Raw genomic sequence first — 15,027 nt, 5'->3', positions numbered from 1 at the left:
TATGTTGTGTGTACCCTGTGTGTTGATGAGTACCCTGTGTGTTGATGTGTACCCTATATGTTGTGTACCCTGTGTGTTGATGTGTACCCTGTATGTTGATGTGTACCCTGTGTGTTGATGAGTACCCTGTGTGTTGATGTGTACCCTGTATGTTGATGTGTACCCTGTGTGTTGTGTGTACCCTGTATGTTGTGTGTACCCTGTGTGTTGTGTGTACCCTGTGTGTTGATGTGTACCCTGTGTGTTGATGTGTACCATGTATGTTGTGTGTACCCTGTATGTTGTGTGTACCCTGTGTGTTGATGTGTACCCTGTGTGTTGATGTGTACCTTGTGTGTTGATGTGTACCATGTATGTTGTGTGTACCCTGTATGTTGTGTGTACCCTGTATGTTGTGTGTACCCTGTGTGTTGATGTGTACCCTGTGTGTTGATGTGTACCTTGTGTGTTGATGTGTACCATGTATGTTGATGTGTACCCTGTATGCTGTCTGGGTTCGAACCCTTCTGGGGTGTGGAGTTTTCAGTTGCATATTGGCTTGGGGACAATGCAAGCTGCATAATGATGCATTCAACCCCCTGCAATAATGATGTATACCTTACATGTTTATATATACTCAGTATGAGGGTAAATATTAATATGTAGGTTATATATCTTTCCATTCCTACTATATCTTTACCTGTGAGCCTTCCTATGATCTTAGTGGCGCAACATCATTCACCAAACTCTAATATACAAATTTTCTGTCCAGTAGTGGTCAGGAGTTAAAACTTGTGCCCATCAAGTTGTATGAAAAATGAGTTAGAAGACTGTTGTTGTTGTTTAAGACTGGCTACTTGGAACAAAAAGTTCCAAGTAGCACGGGCTATGGTGAGCCCGTTGTGGACTTACTAGTTAGAAGACATTTTTAGTGAAGAATTTTGTGATATTTAGGGATTGAATAAAGGGGAAGATGTTAAATTAAAATCACTAACATATTTTTCAAGGGACGATATTAAGAGCAATATTTGCTTGTGGATATATCCCGAACTTTATAACACTGACATTCACCATACTGAAGAGAGTCAAAACCACATATATATACCAACTGCATTACGACGACCAGAGTATAAATCTTTTGCAGAAACGTAGGCTTCAGCGTTTGAGTAGTTATCAGGAAGAAGTGCACCTGCATATTCATTAACAGCTTCATCACCAATAGGACGGTAATAGAGGGGTCTGGTAACCTTTACTGGAGGTTGTAGCTGAATGGGTTTAGCATCTGGGAAAGCACCAGAAAGAAGCTGGCAGTCCTTTGAACGGCCATATGCAGCTCTGCGTTCTGCTACAGAAGGGATTTCTTCTAGTTCGTGTTCCACTGTAGCCCAACTCGTGTGAGTATGTGAGTCTAGGTCTTATACATCATGGTTGTGACGGACATGGAAGATGGTTCATGTGTTACAAGCTATAATGTTCGATGTTATAATATCCTCCAGGAAACATTCAAAGTTATAGTATATTTTTTTCTAAACCACATTGAAAAATATAAGAATGCTACACATGTTTTTCGACCGTCATGTTTACATCAGAGCTCGACAGCAAGGGCGTTGAGAGTGAAGGACTGGTGGTGAGGTGACCGGACCCACAGGTAGCTGGGACCAGTCACCAGCCAGAGTCAGAAGGAACCAAATATGTATCTTATAGGGAAAATAGGGAATGATTAAATATTTAAGACAAGTTTAGGACTATTCAACTTTATAGAAAATTTACGCAAGAACAAATTAACCAATAAGGCTCAAGGCTGGACCAAACCCCCTAACCAAAACCACTTTACAGGGGTGCTTCACTGGGTCCAATTTTTAAGACTTACGTGCAATATTGTAGGTTAAATGTGGCTCTAATTTGTTCATGCCAGGGCTAACGTTAAGTCTATTGGGACATTGTTAATCAGGGTTGACTCAATCAAATTTTGCTCAACAAAACCCCTTGCACTGAGCAATGTCTTTTAACCCTTTCAAGTCAATAGAATGATCACATAAAATGGAACGTAAATACAATACGCTCCTGGGCCGTTCAAATTGAGTAAGAATGTTACTTTAAATGTAAATATAGAAATTTACCAGTTTGGCCAATGTACGTAAATGCACAACCATTGCAAGGGCTCGAACATTGCATTAGATCTCTCAAATTGTAAGCTAAATGTTACTCACTTTAAACAAAACTGTAAAGTAAGATTTCTACTGATGTACATCTGTGTAGTTCACCCATAATTTTGACGATTGAGTAAGTTCTTATGTAAATAGTTTATAATTCTGAATTTGACAACTGTAATGACTTTTTTAACCCATTGATAAATGTTGTTTCTAAATCTGAATCTTGAATAAACAGTTTATAATTATAGATGTTGCATGTTACGTTATTAATGCGACTTTCTCTTAGATAAATATTGTACTGTAAACTTGTGTAAACTATCTGAATTATAAATAAACAAACATTTATAAATAAAGTGTTCTAATTTCAATTTCTAGTAAGACTTTCTTGGTGACCCTCCTTGTAAGGCACCCTAAGTGTCCCTCCTTGTAAGGCACCCTAAGTGTCCCTCCTTGTAAGGCACCCTAAGTGTCCCTCCTTGTAAGGCACCCTAAGTGTCCCTCCTTGTAAGACACCCTAAGTGTCCCTCCTTGTAAGGCACCCTAAGTGTCCCTCCTTGTAAGGCACCCTAAGTGTCCCTCCTTGTAAGGCACCCTAAGTGTCCCTCCTTGTAAGGCACCCTAAGTGTCCCTCCTTGTAAGGCACCCTAAGTGTCCCTCCTTGTAAGGCACCCTAAGTGTCCCTCCTTGTAAGGCACCCTAAGTGTCCCTCCTTGTAAGGCACCCTAAGTGTCCCTCCTTGTAAGGCACCCTAAGTGTCCCTCCTTGTAAGGCACCCTAAGTGTCCCTCCTTGTAAGGCACCCTAAGTGTCCCTCCTTGTAAGGCACCCTAAGTGTCCCTCCTTGTAAGGCACCCTAAGTGTCCCTCCTTGTAAGGCACCCTAAGTGTCCCTCCTTGTAAGGCACCCTAAGTGACCCTCAGGTAAAACCCCCTAAGTGACATTTTTCACGTTCTTCCTCGCCTAATCTTGGTCAGTAATGTGGGTTCTTACTTAAGAATACAATAATGTTCACAGTGTTCTTGAACCACCTCGCATGTGGTTCAAGAGCAATAGGAACATTTCTTAACGCTATTTGCTTCCTGCAAATAGCTTTGCAATAATAAAAGAATTCACTCACAGTCGAATGAGAATGGTCCAAGACGGACCGAAACGTCGTCGTCCCTTCACTTTCTAGTGTGTGGTTGGGTCAACAGACTATCATGGTCAATTATGTAATACAATACAGTATTTTCTATTCGCCGATCTGCATGTACCGTGTTCAGGACGATCTATGAATTTCCTTCCTGTAACCAAGGGTGATATCTGAATGTGTAGGGAACTGTTCCTTGAAGAACACAGGTTCAAAAGTTTAGTTGGTGCATCTAATGAGTTGACTTGGATCTCTTTGTTCTTATTTGAAGAATGTTATTTACAGTAGGATGTGATATGGTATTTGGACATGAATGTTGAATTGTGTTGGATCTGATCCGTTCAGTGTTGAGAATGCAGTACTGAGGTTTTAGAAAAATGTCTGCGAAGTCCTGGCGCTTATCAGATATTAGTTTTTCACTTGTGCTGAATCTTATCAGAAGCTGCATTAACGTCTCTTATCACCGAGTTACAAAGTTCCTCGTTTGTGTGTTTTGACTTAGCTTACAGGGCGGTGGTAACCGCTTGTGTCTGCCTTCGTCTGAATACGGACTGCCTAAATATGGTGCGTAAATATGGTGGCAGTATACTAGAAAGGAGCTAGAGAAGAGGCACTTAACTACAGAACATTGTCGCTCACAATCATTCCTTGCGAAGTACTTGAAAGAATTACTTGGCTTAAGACTAGTTGCACTAGTAGGAAGAATTAGGCTTGTATTTAAATAACAACACGGCTTTAGAAAAGGGAAATCATGCCTGACGAACCTCCTGGAGTTTTATGATCATGTAATGAAAATAAGGAAAGACAAAGAAGGCTGGGCAAATTGCGTATTTCTGGACTGACAAAAGCCTTTGATACAGTAACACACAGAAGGTTGGTACTGTAACTGCCTTAACTATGCTGGAATAAAATAATAGCAAATTTCTTAAACATGAACAGCCATTTGTAAAACCATGTTAAGAATCAATTATTAATTTATGTTTTTCAAGGTGAAGACGAATTGTATTTGCCGATTCAAGTAACTTTCCCACAATAGACGTTGGGCTAATTGGTCGATAGTTTGACGCAAGTGATCTATCTCTTTTCTTAAAAATTGGTACCACATTAGCAACCTTCCAGGACTCAAGCACTCTGCCTGACTCTATTGGTTTATTAAATATGGTAGACAGTGGCTCGCAAAGCTCCTCTTTGCATTCTTTAAACACCCTAGCAAACACTTCATCCGGCCCTGGGGATTTGTTTGGTTTGAGTTTTACTATTTGTTTATTTACATCCTCCCTAGTAACTGCTAAACTAGTCAACCTGTCCTCGTCCCCACCCACATAGACTTGATCGGCTGAAGCCATATTGTTAAGTTCCTCTTTAGTAAATTCAGAGAAAAAATATTTATTAAAAATACTACTTATCTCTTCGTCATTATCAGTTTTCTGACCTGTCTCATTTTTTAATGGACCTATCCTTTCCTTAATCTTAGTTCAATATAACGGTAAAAAACCTTTAAGATTTTTCTTTGCTTGTCCTGCTATGCGAAATTCATAGTTACTTTTTTGCCCTCCTTATCTCTTTTTTTTAACATTTCTAACCAGTTGTACGATTTCTTGTTCTAAACTGACTACCCTATTCTTAATCCTTTTGTACCACGCTCTCTTTTTACCTATAAGGTTTTAGAGATCCTTTGTTATCCATTTTTGGGTCATTAGTATTTGATCTATTCAGTTTGTGTAGTATACTACGGTCCTGTGCTTTGCTTAGAATATTTTTAAATAAGTTATATTTTGAATCCACATCGAAGTCCCTTTTTACGTCACCTATCGCGGGGTTCACGTCTCGCTCCAAGACCGGCCCACCCCCCATGCCCAAGACTTTCCAATCTATTTGACCCAAAAAATTTCTTAGGCTATTAAAATCAGCTTTTCGAAAATCTGGCACTTTAACAGAATTTTTCTCCTACAGATCTATTCCAATCTATGCTAAATCTGTTTTCTTTGTGATCACTGTTCCCTAGCTCACTCCCTATTTCGATGTCATTAATTTGTGTTTCCCTGTTAGTTAACACTAAATCTAAAATATTATTTTCCCTCATTGGTTCCTTAATGTGTTGCGTAAAAAAAGAATCGTCAGTTAATTCTAGAATATCTTCTGCTTCATTATTTCATGTTCTGGTAAACCAATTTATTCCACTAAAATTAAAGTCACCTATGGCACAAATACTGCTAGACCTAGATGTTCTAGATATTTCACCCCATAGATGGTTTGCTTCCATGCTGTCTTAAGTTTGGTGACCTATATATAACTCCTATTATAAGATTATTTGCTTTTTCGTTTAATTCTATCCAAATAGTTTCTGTGTGTGGCTCAGTTTTGATTCCCTCTTTGAGACTACATTTCAAAATTTCCCTAACATATATGGCTACTCCCCCTTCTCGTCTAATATATATCTATCTGTGTGAAATAGTTTAAATCCATTTATTTGATATTCAGTTAATAGTTCTCTATTTTCTACATTCATCCACGTTTCGGTAAGTGCAATAATATCTATTTTTTCTGTGCAGACAGGAGCATTTAAATCGTTTATTTTGCTTCTTAGACTTCTACTGTTAGTGTAATATACCCTAAGTGTATTGTTATTTTGAGGCCCTTCTCTTTCCCTGATCATTTTGCCAATTTGTTTGCCTCACAAACACATACTTTTATTACCTCCTTTCTCCATATCAATTCTCATACCTCTATCTACTAACAGTTTAAACCCAAACAAAAACAATCGCCTCCAACCACTGGTTCCAACGAGTTCGCAACAACAACAACCCCAGCCCTCGATAGATGCACCCCATCCCGAGCATACATGTCATTTCTTCCATAGAAGTGTTTCCAGTTATCTATGTAAGATTTTGCATTTGATTTGCAATATTTTTCCAGCTGGCAATTGACACCAAGTGCCCTCGACATCCATTAATTTCCAACTCCCTTCCTTGGAAGAATGTCACATATGATCGAGATTCCTCCCTTGCTCCTAACTAATTCTATGGCTATCTTAAAACCTCTGTATCAGTTCCTCACTCCTAACTCGTCCAATATCATTTCCACCTGCACTAATACATATAATGGATTTGTTCCCGTTTTCAGCCATAATATCATTTATGTTGCCAACAATATCGCCAATTCCATCTCCCGGAAAGCAAACCCTTAACCTGTTCCCCCTATCTCTGGCACAAAAAGCTCTATCCAAATACCTCACCTGGGAATCTCCCACAACCAAAATTCGCTTAGTTACTTTCTTTACTTTCTGAGCACTTTGTGGGACCTGCGCTTCGTTCCTCTTCGTGGCTTTCCCATTCGAACGAACTGCAGGTTCACCACAGCACTCGTCCTCCAACACGGCAAATGAGTTACAAGTCCTTAGGATATCTGTAGGCGGCTTTGTCAAGGTCTTCTTAAGACCCCTGTCCTTTACGACTCTCCAAGACGAGGTCTTTTTAATACTGATCTCCTCCTTTGTTTCTTCCTGATGTTGTTTCAGCTGTCGTACTTCCTCTCGTAGGAAATTCAAATCTGTCCTCAGAGCTCCATCTAGATTCATCAGTTCCTTCACTACACCTTCCATTATTGATATGATAATATTACTACAAGCGGAGCTCTAGCTAACACACCCTCTCACTGTGACTGACAAGTGACAACCAAGGCAGAACACGAAACGATGGGCATAAATTGGATAATTTTAGATTTAGGAAAGACCTGGGTAAATACTGGTTCGGTAACAGGGTTGTTGATTTATGGAACCAATTACCCGTAACGTGGTAGAGGTGGGGTCCCTTGATTGTTTCAAGCGTGGGTTGGACATGTATATGCTTGGGATTGGGTGGTTATAAATAGGAGCTGCCTCGTACGGGGCAATAGGCCTTATCCAGTTACCCTTATTCTTATGTTCTCACATATTAGTGAGCAAGGGCAGGTGTAAACAGGAGTTGTCTTGCATGGGCCAATTGCCATTCCGCACTTTCCCTTATTCTGATGGTCTTATAACACGGCTGAACGATATAATAGTACAACAATCTACCCATGAACTAAACATCTGCCTCATAAAATAGTACAACTAACTTTCTCTATAATGTAAACTATGGTACAGCTGTCTGATCTCCTCGGGTGAACTAAACCTCTGAGGTAAACTAGATGACTCCAGGTTAAGCCATCACTGTAAGAGGCTCACCAGACTCTCATGCAGACGAGGAGTCACAGTAACATGGCTGAAATATGTTGACCAAACCACACACTAGAAAGTGAAGGGACGACGACGTTTCGGTCCCTCCTGGACCATTCTCAAGTCGAACATTCTCACAATCGACTTGAGAATGGTCCAGGACGGACCGAAACGTCGTCGTCCCTTCACTTTCTAGTGTGTGGTCTGGTCAACAGACTATCACGGTCAAACTGGCCCCCGCGCGTGCGGTCAACTGAAGACCCGATGCCTCTACCACATTCCACTTGAGATAAGAAATTCAAATTTCGAGGTTAAGAGTGATTACTTGGTCCTGGCCTTGAGGAGGACGATATGGGGTCCTTATACGCGTGTGTCAGCAACGTATCGCTCATCGTGTCATATGTCATCTCAGCAGGAGTAGCTACTGTACCCATAGTTACAGCTAACTACGTAACTAACTCCGTAACTACGTAATTTAGTCACTGAAGAACAGTCAGATTATAAAGCAATCGTGTAACTGGTAAGCAAATTAATTTAAAATTCAAATGCAAACGAATGAACAATTGTTATGGATTTGGTATATATAAAAGACAAAATCTGTCTGCTTGCCTGCCTGTCTGTCTGTCTATCTGGACAGAGGCCAGATGCTTTTGGTTAGCCTCACACAGTTTCCCTGCATGAAACATGGAGGGTATATGTGTGTCACAGAACACTATGGTCGGCCCAAGTACCATGCTTTAAGAAATATGCTTACCTGAAGTTCCTAATCCCCAGCGATTTTCACGAAATGTGAAATAAAATCTTGTTTTGTGAAAATCGTATAGTTTCATCCTAACTCCTGCCGTTTACCCGGGGGGAAATGGGAGGAAGAAAGGTGGATGAGGCCGTGCCTCATGTCTGTTATTAATTGTCTTCATGAATATATGATTCAACCCGAAGTGTTGAATCTCCAGAGGAAGAAAATAGGAGCATCCCCACCTGCTCTCCTCATGTGGGTGTTGACCTCTTGGCAACCTCTTACAAACTACGTCGCTTTTTGCTCGTATTCGCTACGACCAAAAATGCCGTAATTTGAAAATGAAAAATAATTGAAAAGCAATTTGGATTTGTTTCGTCCAAAACAGCAAGTTAAGGGTCCTCTGGCAGGTTAAGAGGTCAGGAAATTATCCTAAGGTTTCAAAACATCATGAAAACCGTTAATTGAAAGTTTTCCCTAACCTAACAGCCTAAGCCTGAGGACCCAAAACAGAAAACGGGACAGTACATCACTTTCGTGAGCCGATTTCATTTTGAATTATGTCCTTTTTTATCCTGAGTGCCCATACGAGCGAAAAGCGACGTAATTTGTAAGAGGCCAGGTTGGACCACCACGTCCACCCACACGAGGAAGGGCAGCCATGTTCCCTACAGTGATATCTAGTTGACATAATCTAAGACATTAAACTGATTATACATGCATGTAATATTTCCAGAACAGACCTGATGTCGCGGGCCGCTCGTTACCAACAATTTTTTTTCAGTGATCACGACACCTGGGAGGAAAGATGCGTTGATGTGTTCATTAAGAGTTAGGTAAGGTGGCATCATCCTCGTGACGCTCAGGAAGAAGTTGTGTTGTGTTGAGAACAGTTAGTGTGAGACAGGATATCCTAATGACTCTCAGGAACTGTGAGTCTGGAGATGAACTACGTCTAACAACCAACCACCTTGTCTGGTCCTACATTATCACTCACCAGCTTCAACTAAGTATCCTTCTTCTTCTTTCTGAAAAAGAGAATGAAAAATCATATCACTAACTTGATGATAATCTTTTATGAATATATTAATTACAATAGAAGAGTTGTGAGCATTTCAATATATTCCAAATAATCTTATTCTAACATTTGTGTTGGTTGAAGTCCTGACCAGACGCAGGCTCTGAATACTTTAAAGTTCCGATGTAGGAGAACAATGGTTGTCAAGCTCTCATGTAACACTATATATAGATCTTTTTTTCAGGACCATGCGACAGCTCCTTGATACACATTATCATTATGTACCGCTGCCTCACGCCACACCTGCTGCTCCAGCACACATCAACTGTCTACCCTGTCCCTCCCCCTCACTTCACCTCATGCTACTTGACGTATGTAATGTGTTATGCCTCCACTGCCTCTCAAGACGACACTGAAACTTCGCCAGTGTCGTCTTGGTCAGGCTCCAAATTTCTGCTGAAAGAGTGTATCCAGAGTCACAGTGCGGTTTCAGAGCCGAGAGATCGATACTGACATGGTGTTCTCCCTGAAACAGCTTCAGCAAAAGTCCAGGGAGCAGAGAAAGCCCTGTTCATCACCTTCAGTGACCTTACAAAGGCCTTCGACCTTGTGAGGAGGGACGGAGTCATCAAGATCTTGGCCAAAATTGGCTGCCCACACACCCTACTCAGCATGATACAATCGTTCCACGAGGACATGAAGGGCACGGTCGTGTACGACGGCTCAACTTCTGAACCATTCAACATCAACAGTGGTGTTAAACAGGGGTGTGTTCTTGCTCCAACCCTGTTCGGCATCTTCGCGATCCTCGTCAAGCATGCCTTTGGAACAACCACAGAGGGCATCTGTCTCTGGACAAGATCTGATGGAAAGCTCTTCAATCTATCCAGACTCCGAGCAAAGATGAAAGTACATATGAGAATCCTCAGGCAGTTCCTCTTCGCCGACAATGCAGGGATCACCACACACACACACACACACACACACACACACACACACACACACACACACACACACACACACACACACACACACACACACACACACACACAGCAGAAGGCCTGCAGCAGCTACTCAACCACTTTGCCGTCGTCGGCTCCGCATTCGGCCTGACAATCCCCCTGAAGAAGACACAGTTGATGGGACAAGACGTCAATGAGTTACCCGGTATAAACATCACAGACTGCGAGCTGGAGGCGGTCCACGAGTTTATGTACCTGGGCTCCACAATCTCAGCCACACTTTCCATGGACACTGATCTCAACAAGCGTATCGAGAAGACCGCAACAACACTGGCCAGACTCACAAAGCGTGTTTGGGTAAATTACAAACTGACAGTTCCCTGAAGCAGGGAAAAAGGGAGGGTCCGGAATGGGAGGGCCTAGAGAGGGGAACCTGAGGGATCTGGGGTGTGCGGGGACTGGGAGGATCTGGTACGGGGAGGGTGGTGGAGGAGAGAGGGCTTGGGGGTGGGGGAGAAGAGAGAGGGCTTGGAGGGGAGGGTGAGAGGGGAAAGCTTGAGGGGGCGGGTTAGAGGGGGGAGGCTTGCGGGAGTGTGGGAGAAGAGGAGGCTTGGGGGGGGGGCCTACAGAAGAAGGGAGGGCTTGGGGGGATAGGGGAGAAGGGGGGTCTGGGGGGTAGAAGAGGAGGGAGGGGTGAGGAAGAAGGGAGGGCTTAGGGGGGGTAGGGGAGAATGGAGGGCTTGGGGGCGGGGCAGAAGGTGGGGCATGGGGGGGAGAAGGGAGGACTTCAGGGATGGGGGAAAAGGGATGTCCTGGGGAGGGGGGAGGGGGGGGAGGTGCCATAGGTGAGCACCTAGTGGGGGTCTGGTAGGGATTGGGGCAGGTAGGGCATCTATTGGGTGGAAGGTGGTGCTTTTCCCACTGTGGCTGTTGAACTGCTTGTAGAGGGTTCCCCCTCCCCTCTGGGATTGTAGGGGTTGGGGTCATGGTTCCCTGATTCATTTCTCTCTGCGCTACCTTCTCGCAGCTGCTGCCCTCATTCTCTCGTTCCTTGTTATATCCCTCTGCAAGAATACTTTTTTGAACTTTGGTACATTTGCTAGTCCGCTCTTCCTTGCTAACAGGTCCTCTTTTGTGTTCTCACTCGTGAATACTACCTTTATCAATCGGTCTCTGTCCTTGATATATTGTCTGAGCCTGAAAACCTTTTCAATATTCTGGACAGCTCTCTCCATCACTACCCCTTTAAGGATCTCATTAACTTCGTTTTTTTCCTTGTCTCTCCTCTCCGCTGGACCGGTCCCTATTTGCACCTTAATGCCTACTATTGCTACTGCACTTTTTTGCACTATCAGTCGGCTAGTACATCTAGCTGCTGTGTGTGTGTGTGTGTGTGTGTGTGCGTGTGTGTGTGCGTGTGTGTGTGTGTGTGTGTGTGTGTGTGTGTGTGTGTGTGTGTGTGTGTGTGTGTGTGTGTGTGTGTGTGTGTGTGTGTGTGTGTGCAATAGATCAATAGATATATCTTATATAATAAGATATATCTATCATGAAGTGCCTGTCATAACTGCCATTTTCATGGTTTATGAGCACCGTAATCATTGCTGGTATCCCCAGCTGGCCGCGTTATCCCGCCGGCCTCAGCAACAGTACACCGTTGTCTGGAACAGTAAACAGAAGGCTTCTGTTTTCTCCCTGATTTGTCTAATCAGTTTTCCAAGAAGACATACTTATATTTATAGTCTATCACAGTGAGGGAATCTTAACTGATATCAAATCAACATACCCGGATCATATTAAAAGTTTACTTCTCTGTGAGAAAATTTGCTTCGGTATTACCAAGTTTACACACGCGAAGTTTACTGCTGTGTATCTCCGATAATGTCATGTTCGAGACCCGAGTCTCGTTGTTTACATAATTGTTTGCCATCTGTAAACATTTTACATTATTGCGAGCGATACGTAACTTTAACCTATGTATGTTTCGGTCCATAACTGTAGTAATATTAACAACGAAAACATAGGCGAGTATCACAAATGTGCGTCTAAATAGAGAGCAGAAGCTTCATATATGACCAGAGATCCTCTACCCGAAACACAAGGCTTTTCCAGTCAGGTTACCGCTGAGGCTTCACAACACGCGGCCTCTCATCCACCGCTTGAGTAAGGCTGAAGTGAGCAATACTTAGCGGGCCAGTTAGATGCCTAAGGCCAGCGAAGTAATATTCCTCACACAGCTTCATCATGAAGAAAATGTCTTCCTCCCATAGCTGCATCATGAAACACATATCTTCGTACCACAGCTTGAATATGAAGAACAAATCTTTCTCCCACATCTTCAATAAGACGTGTTAAGATGTTAACATCACCCGCAACCTTGGAGAGTAAGATTTCTTTCAAATAGCCGAAGCCTTGAGATACTGATGCTCTGTAGGGACAACGTGACTAATTGAAATTCTTAATTGCAACACGTTTACTGAATTTGTAATGTTATATATCAGTTTGATATAGTCTTGCATCAATCATAATATATGTTTGATATAGTCTTGCGATACATAAATCGTTACAGCAAGTATGATTGAAATACAGATAACATTGTCCTGAATAATGCATTTCAGAAAATAAATGAGTGATTTGGTTTTAAGCTCTTGATAGCTACGAATTACATACTATCTTCTGAATGACCAATTACATGAGGCTCTTTGTTGGTTATGAGTGATAGTACGTTGTTTAATTCCAGATGATGATAAGCATGGGTTTACCCTGTGTGTTGCAAAGTTACCCTGTGTGTTGCAAAGTTACACTGTGTTTTGCAAAGTTACCCTGTGTGTTGCAAAGTTACCCTGTGTGTTGCAAAGTTACCCTGTGTGTTGCAAAGTTACACTGTGTGTTGCAAAGTTACACTGTGTGTTGCAAAGTTACCCTGTGTTGCAAAGTTACCCTGTGTGTTGCAAAGTTACCCTGTGTGTTGCAAAGTTACCCTGTGTGTTGCAAAGTTACACTGTGTGTTGCAAAGTTACATTGTGTGTTAGAAGGTTACATTGTGTGTTGCAATATTACACGAAATGTTACAAAGTTTAATTGTGTGTGTTGCAAGGTTACACTGTGTATTGCAATATTACACTGAGTGTTATAAGGTTACACTGAGTGTAACAAAGTTACAATATGTATCGCATAGTTTCACTGCTTGTTGCAGTATTACACTGAGTGTTTCAATGTTACACTGTGCGTTGTACGTTTTCACTTGTGTTGCAATAATACACTAATTGTTACAAGGTTTCACTGTGTGATGCAATATTACACTGAGTGTTACAAGGTGTCATTGAGTATTGCAATTTTGTAATTTGTTTTGCAAGGTGTTACACTGAGGTTTCGTCCCTGACGTTCATGCAATTTAATCCACTTATTCTTGACGTCAGTGTCAGCACAGAGTATAAAAGAACACTTTTACTAAGTTTTCCTCATGTTATTATAAACCTTTGTTTTCCTCGGGTAATTTTCTAATATTCTGATGAAATTTAGGTTCAGTATCGTGTGTTATGTGGGCACGATGAAGAGTTTCCATCCCGTCACCGCTGTTACAGTAACAAAGAGATTTTCTTGGCTCACTCTCGTGATCTTTAAGCCAGACACGCACTTTCTACTTCTCATAGTGGTATAGTGGTCTACGTTCTCGATTCACAATCGAGGGTCCCGGATTCAATTTAGTATTTCGAAATAAGTGGGGACCTCGATTCAAGCCTAGGGACATATCTTCCTATCCCCGACAGCGAGAATTATGACGCAGTTTGAATATCGCAGCAGTAGCAGTAGAGGAGCGTTCACTGTTTGACAGAGGAACAGCATCTCGTGCAATGTGGAATTCTGAACGCCAGACTTCCAGCCAGACTTACCTGTATTTCCTCAGTGTCCAGGGCGGCGGCGGCTGTAAGCAAGGCGGCCAGCACCAGAAGACGCCCCGACCACCACAACATGTTGGTGTGGGCTTTGATGCTGTGGGCTGTGGTGAAGGACTGGCCCGGGAGGGCTGCACCAGGCCCTAGTCTGGCCTTATCGTCCGCTATCATGTATGAAGTGTCCACCACGACTGATAATCGTGCAGCCTGTTGCCTGTGTTTCATCGTTGCCGGCGGCTCTGGGACTGCCACAGCACCTACATTATTGTTGGCTTTTCTCCCAGGCTACAATTAATGCCAGGATCATCTTAACTCTCTTGATCAGGTAACGAGTGCAGAAGTTTATTGTTGCCAATGCTGTAAAAACTTCTGCCGTTGTTCAATCAACATTTCGATGTTTCCAGCTAGATGAACATATTGACCTTCAGTGTCGGGGTCATCACAGATGGGGAGCCTTGGGAAGCTGTCGGAGAAGCTCCGCACATTGTCACTGTTGGAGGCCATTGTATATTTGTATATGAGAGTGAGGTGTTCTTGTTCGTCTGCAGTTTCTAGCTGTGGGAAGCTGTTAGGAGAATTCTACAGCTGAAGAACTGAGACTGTGTTAGAAAAGCTTTCCAGTCAGAGGCAATGATGCGCAGTTGGAGGAACTCTTCAGATGGTATCCCTGAAACACTGTTGGAGGAACGTTGGAGGAACTCTTCAGATGGTATCCGTGAGAGGCTGGGTAAGTTACCACACGCTTCACATTTCATGTGTTGTCCACAACCAAACTTGACCAAGTATTCAGTGTTCTTTTTTAAATTGTGGAAATTTTAAACCCTAAATTGGACGAAGGTTAAATGATTATTATTATTAACGTCAAATTTTTTACATAATTTTTCTCTAACATTGATTTGAATGTTATCTGTATTGTAAGTTACGATTGTGTATCTAGTGGCATACCTAGTTATGAAGGACAGT

General features: G+C 42.3%; 1 protein-coding gene across 4 annotated transcripts in view; it reads right to left on the bottom strand.

Annotated features, from left to right (window-relative positions):
- The window catches only part of LOC123764739 (phosphatidylinositol phosphatase PTPRQ), a 55,003-nt gene extending 40,699 nt beyond the window's left edge, over positions 1-14,304 (bottom strand). For all 4 annotated transcript variants that reach the window (XM_045752814.2, XM_045752815.2, XM_069302547.1 and 1 more), the window contains exons 1-2: positions 14,062-14,304; positions 9,189-9,219 (exon numbers count right to left, since the gene is read on the bottom strand). In XM_045752814.2, coding sequence (XP_045608770.2) covers positions 9,189-9,219; positions 14,062-14,289 — 259 coding nt within the window. In that variant the 5' untranslated portion in view covers positions 14,290-14,304. The remainder of the gene's footprint in view (positions 1-9,188; positions 9,220-14,061) is intronic.
- Positions 14,305-15,027: the final 723 nt, after the last annotated feature.

The sequence above is a fragment of the Procambarus clarkii genome, chromosome 48 (genome assembly GCF_040958095.1).
Source record: "Procambarus clarkii isolate CNS0578487 chromosome 48, FALCON_Pclarkii_2.0, whole genome shotgun sequence".
Lineage (NCBI taxonomy): Eukaryota > Metazoa > Arthropoda > Malacostraca > Decapoda > Cambaridae > Procambarus > Procambarus clarkii.
This window is presented reverse-complemented; position numbering and strand designations above follow the sequence as displayed.